The following is a 12,068-nucleotide window of genomic DNA, read 5'->3' on the forward strand; positions in this document are numbered from 1 at the left end:
GGGTTTTTTTTTTTCCTTTTAGCTTTGTTTCTGTGATTCATTTGTATGCCATCGTTGCTCTGGCCATGACAAACAGTGTATTTTGAGGAAAACCAAAATACAGGTGCAGACTGGGTCTGTAAGGAACATTAACCAGGCAGGTGTGGTCTCTGCAGATCTCTCTATAGCTTTGGGGGAATGGGATTGCTGGCCTTGTACATGCCTTGGAAAGAGAGGCCGGAAGATGGCCAAAGTTAGAGAGACTAAAAAGCAAATCTGTAATCCTGGGGCTGGGGGGCAACAAGAAGAACTGTTTCACCTTGGCAGGAGGGTTGGAACTAGATGACCTTAAGGTCCTTTCCAACCCTAACTATTCTATGTGAGACAGTGCATGAGAATGTAAAAAACTATCTGCAGGTACATGAGATTTGAACTGCTTGGATGTACATTTATATTTACTGTTGGAAGAGCACAAGAAACAGTTGATTTGCATCTTGATGAAAAGAACTCATTTCTTAACGGGAAACAACCTGTCATAGAAAATTAGGAAGGTGCTCCCAGGAAACTATGCATATGACTTATTTAAACCATGTTTTGTAGAAGGAAGTGTTCTGTATTTGCTCTAACTTATGTGGCCTAGACACTTTGGAGTAAATTGTACCAGTAAAACTACAACCCCCTGACATTAATTAGTGTATGAAACCAAAAATGCCTCCACTAAAGACAGGTACATAGCAGAAAAATGAAAATGGTGTGAGATCACAACTGGCCCACCATTAGACCCACAGGGGATCACCTGATGTAGTCAGTAGGTTGCTGGTAATGTTGCCTCCAAAGCTGAGGGCAATATCCAAAGAGCCAGTGGGAAGGGGAAACAAGAGGAAAATATTAGTTACTCTCAAAGAAGAAATACCAAACTAAGCCTGGTAGTTTTGGTGGGTGTTTTTTCAGCAGTGTTCTCACCTGGGCTTTTCATGCCTTGGTCATATATAAGGCATACCTATAAGGGTACAGTGGGTGAGTGAACCAGCACATCATTGCCTGGTCATCTCTGGTGGATCTGGAGCTCTCTCAATGGCCTGGGTTAGACTAAAACATGCACTGACACTCTGATTTAATGAATATAAATTCCACACAGTCTTTCTTTACATTTGGATTTTTCCTGTACATTCTGAGAAGCAAAGCAGAGGCATAACTCTGTGACTAATGCTAATGTTGCAGTAGTAAAATACTGGCCCAAAAAATAGGAAAACCAGGCCCACTTGCCCATAAAAGAATGATTTAATTAATGTTTCCACTGTTCCAAAATAGGTATGTTTCCCATCATAAAGAATTTTTCTGTCAGGACAATTATTTTTTCTTAAGGGGAAGGAGAATTCTGTTTGCAGCAATCTGACTTTATTGGTAGGGAATTAAATATTTCTTTGGACTGCTGTTCAAAACTAATTACTCATTAATGTGGAAAAAACAGCCATAAGTCTGTGGTGGATTCAATGGCTTCCAACTGGGTGCATCTAACTCAAGAAAAAGAAAGGACATGGAGTATTATAATTACTGTCATATGAAAACCTGCTTCAGTCCAGATGTAGAAGCTGATAGCATAGGAGTGTTAACATCTAGAAGTCTGCTGTGAGGCAATGACAAATGAACCTCACGTATGTTTGCAGAATGGACATATTACGTGATCCTTCTAGAATCCCTTGGGTTTGTTTTCTCTTTTCCAAAGCTCCTGCAGAAAATGCACATTTACAACAATCTGAGGCTTTGGACAGTGTCACAGACACCTCTGGATAAAACTTGGATCCTACACTTGCATACCTATCCAACGCTGTCAACTCTACCCTTGCAAGTAATTCCACTAAAAGTAATGAAATTAGTGGTGTGAGGAAACATTGAAAAACCACTTCCTTATTTCAGGGTTTCCCCTTCAGGGTACAAACAAAGCCTGTTGCTCTGTGGTGACCTAAGGGCTTGCAGTGAGGACAGACGATTGACAGAGGTGTCAGGAATCACATCTTCAGAAGTTTGGATCTGTTTAGCAAGGGAGTCAATCCTCAGAAATCAGAAAATAATAATGATGACAAATGCCATGTGCAGAATTCCTCCTGCAGTCAGCAGCAGCTTGCATGCAGAAAGATTTCAGAAGCAGTTATTGTAGCTTTCATTTTTCTTCCCAAATTTTATAAATTTGACCAAAAGTCTATGTAATTAAGGCTTTAATAAAAAACAATAAAATTCTGGGATGATTTAGGCTGGAACCAACCTCTGAGTGACTTGTGTAATCCACATAATTCCATTTCAGTCCAAATTGATTTAATTATCCCAAAGTCATTTATTTAAATAAACGGAGTCAGAAGAGTGTAATTATTGGAAACATTGGTTGGCACTAAGTTTGGAATTAAAATTATTCACTTTGAAGTCCTTAAGTGTACAATATGACAGTACCAGTCATCAAGGAACATTTTTTCCTTGGTTAAAAAGGACAAACTGAGCATAAACTATTCTATGATTCTACAATTCTATAGAATGGGGGAATGAAACCTTGAATTATCCATGTAAGATAATTCTTCCTGTCAGCTGCAGACTCTTACCAAGTCATTACTTTTCCATTCAGAAATAGGTGCAAGAATCTCCAAACTGAAGACTATTTTTGGACACCCATCGTAAGGCAACTCCTTCATCTCTTTGTTTAGTGGCCTTTCTCTGGCTCTTCTAAGCACTCACTATATGCCTCTGGAGATGAGCACTGATCTGCAGCACTGCAGTGAGAGATCCTACTGGAGTGCCATACTGTCATTCAAACAGCCAAAATAAAGGCTTTAGTTCACTCACTGATAATTCAAAAAGATGGAGGAAAAGGAAAACAAGGAGTTTGGCTTGGCAATCTGGAAGCAACAGAGAGAAAGTAGAACTGTCTATGCAGTGTATCAACAATGGTTGTGGGTTACAGTCAGTGAAATGGGCTGAAGTCCATTTACTTAGAGATTTAAGGAGTAATTTAACACTGAACATGACTTCAGAAAAATATCTGGAGACTATTCAACCATGCATCTCATACCTTACTATTTCCTTAAATCATTGTATTATATATATAGAAAACCAACCCTCTCTACACAGAGGACCCTGCTTTGTGGGTGCTGCTGGTATTTCTATTTGTAGATAATTTTATTTTGAGCTCTGCTCTGTCCAGACACCTTAAAGAAGTATACAGAGTTTCACAAGCAGACAGTAGTTTTAACAGCAGGTTTGGGATGCTCCTGGGAGAAACACTCCTGTTGTAAATCTAGTATATAACAACTTGTACATCAGATTATTTGCTATAGATACAAGTGGGTTTCAGTTTTTTCCTCTTGGCAGGTATCAGTTTGCCACTTTTACTTTTGACCCAAAATGCCAAGTGCTGGAAAGCATTCCAGCAGATCATCAGCTGCATTGAAAAATATAACTGAGAAGCTTAGTACAATTACTTTACATCTCGAGCAAGGGCTTACTAGTACAAGCAGCAGAAAAGAGGGATGTTTATTTTACTGTGCTCACCACTACAACAGCAGTGAAAAGCTGTAGAAGAAAAATACTGAAGCCTAAATCTCTCTCCAGACAAGTTTGTTACATATTGCTGTTTAGGGCAACATCTGACATTTGGTTAGAAAATTGTGTAGATATGAAGCCTCAAATCATCAAAACCACACCAGCAGTTTAATGTATCTTTTTTTAATTGTACAAAGTCTCCCCCCCAACTATTCAAACATTAACAACTGATCCACTTAATACAAAACCAGTTCCTCTAGGCAAAACTGTAGAGCAATGTACCTTTCATTGTTAATTAAACATTATCATACCAATTTGACTAATTATTTTCCTAAATGATGTTTTGTCTTAGTTTCCTAGGCAATCTCTCCACACCTCTGATACGCCAAAGTGCACTTCCAATATGCATGTATAAAGCTGTCTACATGAGCCCTTTAGAAACAAATAGCTGTTTTGTTTCAGCTGTACCAAGTTAAACAACATTGCAAATCTGTATAAAACATCAAGTACATTCAAAATGCTGAAGTCTGTGTTTGAAATCAGTCTGTCCCCAATCTGAACAGAAGGTGCTTTAAAGGCGGCTCACCCAAAAAGCAATACAGAGGCACTGGATTTCAGCCTGCACCATATCTTGCTGCTAATTCCTCCCATGTCGTTCTTGACAAGCACCCACTTTTCCCACACCCTGCTGAATCCAGTGAATCATGTTCCTCGGCAGCCAAGTAAATCAGGAACCCAGACTGTCTTCAGGCTCCACATCACTTAAGTCTTCCATAATATTCAGAACCAGCTTTTCTTTACAGCAAATTGATATATGAACAACACATTTTGACTACTGTCAGGAACAGGAGAAGGCTATGGAATGTACATGTTCCAGAGACCTTATTCTGAAGTCAGAGAGCTGTCTAACCTCAGCAAAGGAAACAAATTCAGAGTCATAATAATTTGCTGCTTCCACCTGCTTAAGAGGGAAGCGATTTACCATGGCTCTGGAAAACCTTTTTTAAGAACAAGAGCTTTACAGTGGTAGGGAGACAGTGCTGTGAGCATGGTAGCACTAACATGATCATAAAGTGAGCCAGGGGACTAACCCCCTTCTAGTGCTCATGACTGGTCAGTGACTGTCACTCTACCCTCACATTAACTAACACCCTCAATAGCACTGCCTGCTACTCAGCTCTTCTCCAACCCATTTATTATTTAGAATACATTCTACATTCTTCATCTTTCCTTGTTTCTTCTGGGGAAGAAGATGCTTGGCCAGTTTCACGAACCGCCCCTGAATCCTGACTGTCAGCTTCAGTAGCTGAAACATAAATTAAGAGTAGAAAAAAGTCAAGAGTTAAACACTGAGACACAGAGTTAAACATAAAGACACAAGCCCCAAACCCTCTATTTCTATTTGCATTATACTTGGTATCAATCACATTTTCAGTTTGTTTTTCAGTGCAGCTAATTAAAAGGTGCTTGACATCAAGAGCTGCAGCTCTGCGAGCTGACATCCTGCACTTCAGACAGCAGCTGATTGCTTCAGCCATGCTTAAAGAAATGTAGCAAGAGTGCTTCAAGATGGCAATGCTGAAGCCTCACTGGAATAGGCTCTTTTGCCCACTTAACTGCAGTGATCCAATGCCATGCATTTGTAACACTCCTGTGAAGTCTCAAAGGCCGTGACAGACTGAATAATCCCTGCTTCAAATACAAATAGGAATTTTCATTTTATAAAGTATTTACTTGCCAATTTGAATGAAAAGCTTCCTCATTTCCTCACCAAGGTGACTTGGGGGTTTGTTTTTCTGTGGCTTGCTCTTTTAGAAAGCCAACCATCTGCAATAGGCTCCATCCTCAGATGCTCTACTGGCTCTTCTACTCGACATACCTTGTGTTTATTTTGTCAAATTTCCATGTTACTAGTCAATACTGGATTAAATTGTGTAAAGACATGGCCTATACTTCACATCACGGTTGTAACCTTACTGGTGTCAGTCATTCAACTGCAGTGAACTGTTGACTCAAATCTTTCTGGTAGCAGTTTCTAGCCTTAGACAACCTTTCTCAAACAGGACTTTTTGTCTTCATCCTGGATTCCCTTTGGGGCAGAGATCACAGACATTTCACCGGTTGCCCCCCTGCTAGAGTTTTCTATATCCATTTTCCTGTGACAGTGTTACAAGACAGCCCATTTCACCTCTGTTCCAGAGGTCACTCTGGAGAAAGGATCTTCCCAAGTCTGACTGCAGGTTTGACTCAGTTCATTTCTTGAGGAAAAAAGACAGGATGCAATCTTAACACACTCCTATGCACTAATGTTATTTTTCAAGCATTTGGAATACCAGAACAAAATAATTAATGATTTCACTGTAGCTTGCTTCTACATCTGCATCTTCTGCTTGCAGGCTATTTTGTGTATGACCTCACGCAGAAATACCCCCCCCTCACTGGGTGACAGTTCCAAATTACTGCTTACCCCAGAGCACAAATGCAATGTACTGGAATTAAACTGTACTTTCTCTGTAGTACTAAGAAAACTGGATTGTTCTCTGAGCAGCACAATCCATGATGCATTGTTTCCGATGGCTTTGTGCCTGGGTTGTCATTTCCCCAGTGTGCAATAAGGGCTGAGATCATTAGATGGCATTTTGCTCTCTTGGGGAGTGCTCTTACGACCTCTCTTTATCCAGTTGCCTGTTTTCATGATGGTTTGGCCAGTACAACTTCACTCCACCAATACAGGACTGGATTTCCTGTGTTCTCCTCATGCAATACCACTACTTCTCTCCATGTCCCTCATGTTTGCCTGCTGCTCCCAGTTCCTTCCCATTCCCAAACACTCCAACAGAATAGCTGCAGCTCCCTATTTGTTCTTTGCCACTGCAGTTTCCACCAGATCTTTTGTCCTCTCCAAACCACAAACCCCATTAATCCTCACATACGCTTTCTGGTTTGCCTGCCAGCCCTTGTTTTCCTCTCTTCCCTTCAAACACAGCCTTGTCATTTCACCAGGATCTCCTACATGCTGCATTAAAGTCCTAATGCCTCTGTGAGTATCTTAAAGCACGTCTGTACACACACATACACGCAATGCTACATTTTTCATATTCTCCTTAGCCACCACATCTCCTGCTTACTTTTCTTTGGCTTTCCAGCCAGACAAGAAGCAGGTATGCTCCAACTGCTCTGGAGATACGTGCTCACTGCTGGCTTGACAGGCAGGCATTTGGTTGTTGGCCAAACTACACACACGTCAGTCAGGAATTGAGTGCAAGCTGACAGCCAGCCAAACACCACGACATGGCTGCAAACAAATGGTTGTGTGGGAGGCATCTGCTTCCCTTGCAGATAAACATTGTGTAGGCCTGTGATCACAACAGATATGTTTGGCTGAAAATAACTAATGGGTTGAAAAGTTATGAGAGGACTGACATTAACAGAAAATGAGACTGCGTAAGCCTTATGTTGTTAAGAAACAAGGCAAAAAAAAAAAACCTAATTGTATTTTGTCCCACGTAACCACCATCAGCATCTTTTCAATTCAAATGAGAATTATTACATTGTATTTCTCTTCCCTCTTATACAAGAGATTTGATTTTTCACTGGGTGATTATTGTAATCCACTTCATATATAGATTTACAATCTTTTATTCTCATGTTCAAGAAACAAAATGAAGTTGTATTTATTTTTCTGCCTTTTCAGAAAGACTTTTAACTAAAACTGGCTATTCTCTCATCCAGTGCCAGTGATTAATTCTCTGAGCAGCTCTACCCTCTTGTGGTCAAGAGCAGCTGCAGCCAAATGAAGAACTTGCAAATATAACCACAACTATGTCCACATGTAGGCACAATACACAAAAGAGACCCCAAAAAAGAGGGGCACAAAGACTTAACCTATGCTGGAAAATTAAAATCCTGTGAGATTCAATAAAACAAGTAAATCTTTCATTGACAGCAATTAAAATGTAGGATATTCAGATGAGCAAAAAATTTTGTCTTATTTATGCTGTTAGTCCTCTTTGGGTTTAACATTTTGTCTAAATTGAAACAGAGCCAAATAATTTTGAAAACATGTCCTGCAATCTGGCTGTTTAGAAAAATATTTGCATTTTGAGAACATCAAGAACTCATATTCTGGAATAGCCTTCAGCATCTGCGCAGAACTGAGGTGCTTGTCAGCTGGAAAGCCTGAACATGGCAGACTGCTCCCCCTAAGTGAGCCCTTCCCAGATCTAGACAAGCTGGCAATCCCTCCTGGGACTTCAGGATCTCAGTCCTGCTTCTATGACAGGGATCTCGGAGCGCCTGTGAACTAGCTAGAACTGGGGTCTCTTGGGGCTTCCACATCTGTGTTTAGATAGTGAAACCAGGTTAAAACTGGATCTCCCAGGGCTCATCTCACACTCCCTTACCCTGTGCTTCCTTGGTTGTTTCAGCCAACACGTTCAGTGAAAGGGGAGGTGGAATGTAATGAATCCCTGGGAGAAGACTTGGTGGGATGAACTGAGGCAGAGGAGCGTAGTATCCTTGGTGTAAATCTCCACCTCCATCTGGAATCTGCGGAAACACATGAAGAAAAGCATCTTCCATCTCAAGGCTCTATCCACGATACATGTGCAGCATCAAACAATTTCTGTTTCAATTTTTACCTGTGAATATTTTTTTTGTCCATTTTCTGCCATATCCGTGCATGTATTGGCAAGTGCAAAGTCTGTGTATGGTGTAATGTGCTGAAACTGAGAAGTAGCAGCTTCTCAGACTATGTCATAGATGAAACTGTCCTTTTAAGTCCTTGTCACCTCTCACATCCCATTAGAGCAGTTGGTTTAAACCAGGAGGAAGCTCACCTTCACCAGTGACCTGGTACACTTGCAACTGAACAAGTCTGGAAGTCTTCATGCAGAGGAGAGGCAACCTAGGAAAATGCTCCTTGCCACCATCTCCATGCTATTTATGGATTCTCCTTTGAGCCCAGGGAAGTGAGTGGCTCTACCTCCCACAGGGTGCCCCACAGCCCTGGTCTTCTGTGATCACCAGACCTGATAGAGCGTGATAAAAGTTACTCCACATGGAAGGAGATATTTCCATCCCTCAGAAACACTAGCATGAGAGAAATAGGGTCGTTTTTCTCTTGGCTGTGGCTATGCATCCTGATACAGAAAACATGTGTAAGATCTTTCCATCTATTTCAGAACAGTTAAAAATGAAATTCAAACCCACATACAGAGATGGTTTGGACAAGGCATTGTGTGCAAGAACAATTTATCTGGAGCTCAGAGTGCTGTGAGCCATCCTCTTTCTCAATAACCCCTAAGATGTGACAGGGAATCTGTTTTTCTCTGTAGCTGGGGCTAAGCCCTGACACTCCCCCTCCCCATTAGATGTGCCCTGCACTGAGAAAGAAGCACCTCCCAATGTACATTCTGTGCCATCTGCACTGGCACAACATGACCATATTAAGTGTCCAACTGCCATCATTCCAAAAGGCTGCTGCAGACGACAGCAGGATGTGTAAGCCCCAAAACACTTCACAAGATCTGGCCCCTTGCAAGTTCATGGGTTTGCTTTTCTGGGTTCACATCAGACTATTAACACCACCATTTGCTAATGTTTTCTTCAGCATAATATACCAGAATGCTATGATAATATTATATATATATATATATGTATATATATAAATGCTATGCTAAGCAGAGTAAGTTTCAAGGGTACTTTAACAGCAAGAAGACAGCTAGAAGTAGACAGCAGTGTTTCCAGAGGTAATTGAAAGACTGCTACTTACTGACACAGAAGCTGCATTCCCTGGCCTGTAGTTGTTAGGAATGTGTCGGAAACCTCTCTGAAGTGCTATCGCTGGAGGTGATGATGCTCCTCTACAGCTTGACTCACTGATTGCAAATCCCATGGGAAATGGATGGTAAGGATACACCCCAGAACACCCAGGGTACATTTTTGGAGGCTCTCTCTCCAGGTATTCTGGAGGAAAAGCTGGGTGAGCTAGGAAAAATGAGAGAAGAACAAATAAAAGCATCCATGTAATTCTGTGGAGTTCAGTAGATGTACCTGCAAGACCAAATTCCACTCTTGGGCAGGAGGTTCCAGCCTTTGGTTTCATGCTTAGTTCCTTATTATTTTGTCATTTTTCTAAGGAACTAAGGAAAGGTGCCGCAAATGATCCTGTAACACAGAATGATCAGTGTTCTTTTCTACATGTGCCTTGTGAAACTACTCCTTAGTGAAGCACTGAGTGCAGAATTTTGTTCTTTCAGTACACAAGCAACAGCAAAGCAACGCATCTTGAGGCTTTTAACTCTAGCAGAACTTAAACCAAAAATCTACAGAGAGAATAAGCTCTACCTTTAGTCCTAGCTATCACTTCTTAAGTTAATTTGCAGATAAAGGCTCAGTTTTGGGGACACAGGCAATTTCAGATGCAGAAATCAGTTATTTCCTTTGTTTTTTATCTTCCATCTGGGACCTCATACAGCCTCTCTGAAGTCTAAAAACACAGAGTGGTTATTTGAATACAAATAAGGTCTTTCTTGTCTGCACACCCTCCTGTTCGTACAGAACTGGAAGAATGTGCTTTGAGAGTAGGTTGACTTCTGGAGTACTAGAATTAATACTATTTGTCCCTCGCCTGTTCAGTTGGTCAGCAGGTTAAAAATGTTATTAAGGGAAGGACTAAAAGGCACACATCCATAAACATAATTTTCTTAGCAAACAAAGTTAAAAAGGGTAACAGTTATGTTACTGGATGTCCAAAATGAGTCTTTCCTCTGGGCTTCTCTGAACAGCATTTTGTCTTGCAGGCTTCCAGCTCTCCAGAGGCTCCGACTAATGACTACTGCAGTCAGTAGGGATTTCTGTAAAATTACTACAGTAAATAGTGAAGTTACTGAAATAAATAGTAATAAACGAGACAAGTCACATGAAAGACATTAAAGGAAGCAATTTAAGAGGTCACTGACCATACTGCTATTCCACCTGCAAAATCTATGCTCTGCCCTTACACACCACATACACTTTTAAACCAAGTGATCCCAGCAAAGTTCAGATTGCTATGGGACTTAAGGCCAAAAGGTCTCTTTCTTTTAAAATGCTATCATAAAATGCCTGCTTCAGGCAACTGCAGCAGTAACTTCCCCATTTACTGAGGTTTTCTGCAGTTTTGCTGCTGGAGGCTTGTGCCTGTGTATTTAGAAACAGTGAGACAACATTCAGAGAAGATGCAGGAACACCTACAGTGCACACTGGATCACAGTCTGGTTTCCCTCTCACTCTAATTTCCCTCTTACAGAAAAGCCACTTGATCAAGCTTCAACTTTGCAATGAGCAGCAAGGCTCAGAACATTGCTCCTGCTGCTGCAGAGCTGCATGACTGCATTGCAGACCCTGCAGGGTTGCACATTCAACATGAAAGCAGGGTACCTGAGGAAGGAAAGCAATAGAGACAGCATGAATGGTTCTCAGGAGCCTGAGGAATCAGCAGGTACAACCTGCACACGGGGAAGTGTTTGACAGGGGAAGAGGATGAATGTGGAAAGATGTCAGACAGGGAAGAGGCTCTGGGGACATGTCCTTACCGTAGTCCCAGAAGGGAGGGCCGCTGGGAGCTGGTGGCAGTGGTCCCCTGCCTGCAGTGCCCTTGCTGTTGCTACCCGTGGGGTGGGCGTTCTTCACGCCCTCATGGCTGCTCTGCTCAGGAGCACTGGCCGCTCCGGAGCCGGCGCTCGGAGGAACGGGCCCAGCGGCTGGCCCAACAGGGGGATCGGGTACCTGCTGCCTCAGGGCCTTCTGGGCCGCCATGATCTTCTGGCGCTCGGTGATGAGGGAACACTTGTCGCACAGGCAGAGCTTCCAGCGGCAGTGCCCGGCATGGCCCTTCACCGGCACCACGAAGCCATGGTTGCGGCAGCGGGAGCACTTGGGTGTGCGCAGTGCTGCCTTCGCTGCCACAGCTGCTGCCTCCTCTGCCTCCATGGCACACCAAGCCCAGCTAATCACCCTGAAATGGCTGGGCCAGCTACTCAGGGCTCTTATATAGGGCATGGCCGCTGCTACCCCAGCATGTAGCAACCTGGGCAGGCGGGGCAGGAGAGCCCATGGCAGCGGGTGGGGAATGCCCTGCGGCACAGGAGGTGGCTTCGCCTCGTTGGGTTCCCCTCCCTCAGGCAGGAATGGCTGTCCCTGCTCACCTCCCCCTACAGCCCCTTGGTGCAGGCTGGACCCAGACCTCAGCCATGGGGGCTGGAGATAGAGACTCTCTGCGAGAGTAACAGGGAACATGCTGCACGTTTTGGTACGTTTGTCTGCGCCCATACATGCAGAGATGGGAATTTTTGGACAGGCAAGATGTGCATGGAACAGAGATCAGTGTCCCTTACAATTTGCCTGAAGTGATAGGTTTCCCTTTTGGCACTTTAACATTTGCACACACTTTCATACCTCTCATGCATTTACTTGTAATATGCACAGGATTTCGGTTCCATTTTGTTTCAAATTTGCAGCATGCTTCTCTTGAGCAGAGTGACTGCCTCAGCAGAAAAAAAAAGACTGCTTCCATCATT

General features: G+C 42.7%; 1 protein-coding gene across 1 annotated transcript; it reads right to left on the reverse strand.

Annotated features, from left to right (window-relative positions):
• Window positions 1-4,703: 4,703 nt before the first annotated feature.
• On the reverse strand, window positions 4,704-11,605 carry DMRTB1 (DMRT like family B with proline rich C-terminal 1). Its single transcript, XM_005151287.3, is given in 5 exon segments — window positions 4,704-4,813; window positions 7,911-8,055; window positions 9,281-9,495; window positions 11,085-11,545; window positions 11,547-11,605. Coding segments are annotated over 5 exon segments (990 nt in total).
• Window positions 11,606-12,068: the final 463 nt, after the last annotated feature.

Source organism: Melopsittacus undulatus, chromosome 6 (genome assembly GCF_012275295.1).
Source record: "Melopsittacus undulatus isolate bMelUnd1 chromosome 6, bMelUnd1.mat.Z, whole genome shotgun sequence".
NCBI lineage: Eukaryota > Metazoa > Chordata > Aves > Psittaciformes > Psittaculidae > Melopsittacus > Melopsittacus undulatus.